An 897-nucleotide genomic window follows, 5' to 3' on the forward strand; every position below is an offset into this window, starting at 1 on the left:
CCCCACGGCACCGGCACCGACCGTCCCGTCCCGTCCCGTCCCCGCCGCGCCCGGGGCCACTCACCGCAGCAGAGCAGGAGGCAGCAGCCCCAGCCCAGGGCGAGCCCGGCCGCCCGCCGCCCCCCAGCCATGCCCGCCACCGCCGCCGGCCTCCCGCGACTGAGAGGGGCCGCGGGCTGACGTCAGGCGGAGGAGGAGGAGGAGGAGGAGGAGGAGGAAGGCGCGGTACCTGCCCACCGCCCGCGGCCGCTTATCACCCCCCAGCGGCAGCCGGCCGGGCGCCGCCGAGCCCCGCAGCGCGCTCCCGTGCGGACCCCGCACCCCGCGAGGGTGGCTCGGCTCTCCCGGACGGCGCCCCCTCCCCCGAACAAACGTGTCCCCCGCCCCGGTGCCGGTCCGGGCCGTTGTCTGGCGTTTCTCGCTCTGCTGGAGGGGCTGGTTCCAGCTGTGCTCCCAGACCTGCCGTCTGCCAGCGCCCGCCTGCCCGGGCTTGCGGAGGCTGATGGCAGCAGACTGCCGGGCGCTGGGGGTGGAAATCACAGAGCAGACCCGCCGGGGGGGGGCAGAGCCCTGGGGTCGGGATGGTTTCCACAGGGGCTTGTGGAATGCTGGAAGGGGGGACAGTCCCTGAGCGTCCCGCTTCCAGGCCTCGGTGGGTCCAGCTGGCGGTGCTTTGGGGCAGAATAGCCCTGCTCCCCTGCTCAGCCCCACTTCGCCCCGAAGCCCAGCCGCAGCTTCTGGGTTGTGGACTCAAAACCAGGGGGATCAAACCACTCTTTGTCATCTGAGAGATACCTGGGGACAGTGAGGGACACAAGGGAGGTGCCACCGCGGGCACCCCAGACTCACTCTGCCTCGGTCTCCCTGTGTGTGGTGACCCCAGCCCCGCAAAGAGGT

At 72.6% G+C, this 897-nt stretch overlaps 1 protein-coding gene across 2 annotated transcripts in view; it reads right to left on the bottom strand.

The window, feature by feature from the left end:
• MCAM (melanoma cell adhesion molecule) overlaps positions 1–175 on the bottom strand; it is a 14,383-nt gene extending 14,208 nt beyond the window's left edge. For both annotated transcript variants that reach the window (XM_014939997.1, XM_014939996.1), the window contains exon 1: positions 65–175. In XM_014939997.1, the coding sequence (XP_014795483.1) occupies positions 65–131 (67 nt within the window). In that variant the 5' untranslated portion in view covers positions 132–175. The remainder of the gene's footprint in view (positions 1–64) is intronic.
• Between the last annotated feature and the right edge of the window lie 722 nt (positions 176–897).

Source organism: Calidris pugnax, unplaced genomic scaffold (assembly GCF_001431845.1).
Source record: "Calidris pugnax isolate Ruff unplaced genomic scaffold, ASM143184v1 scaffold92, whole genome shotgun sequence".
Lineage (NCBI taxonomy): Eukaryota > Metazoa > Chordata > Aves > Charadriiformes > Scolopacidae > Calidris > Calidris pugnax.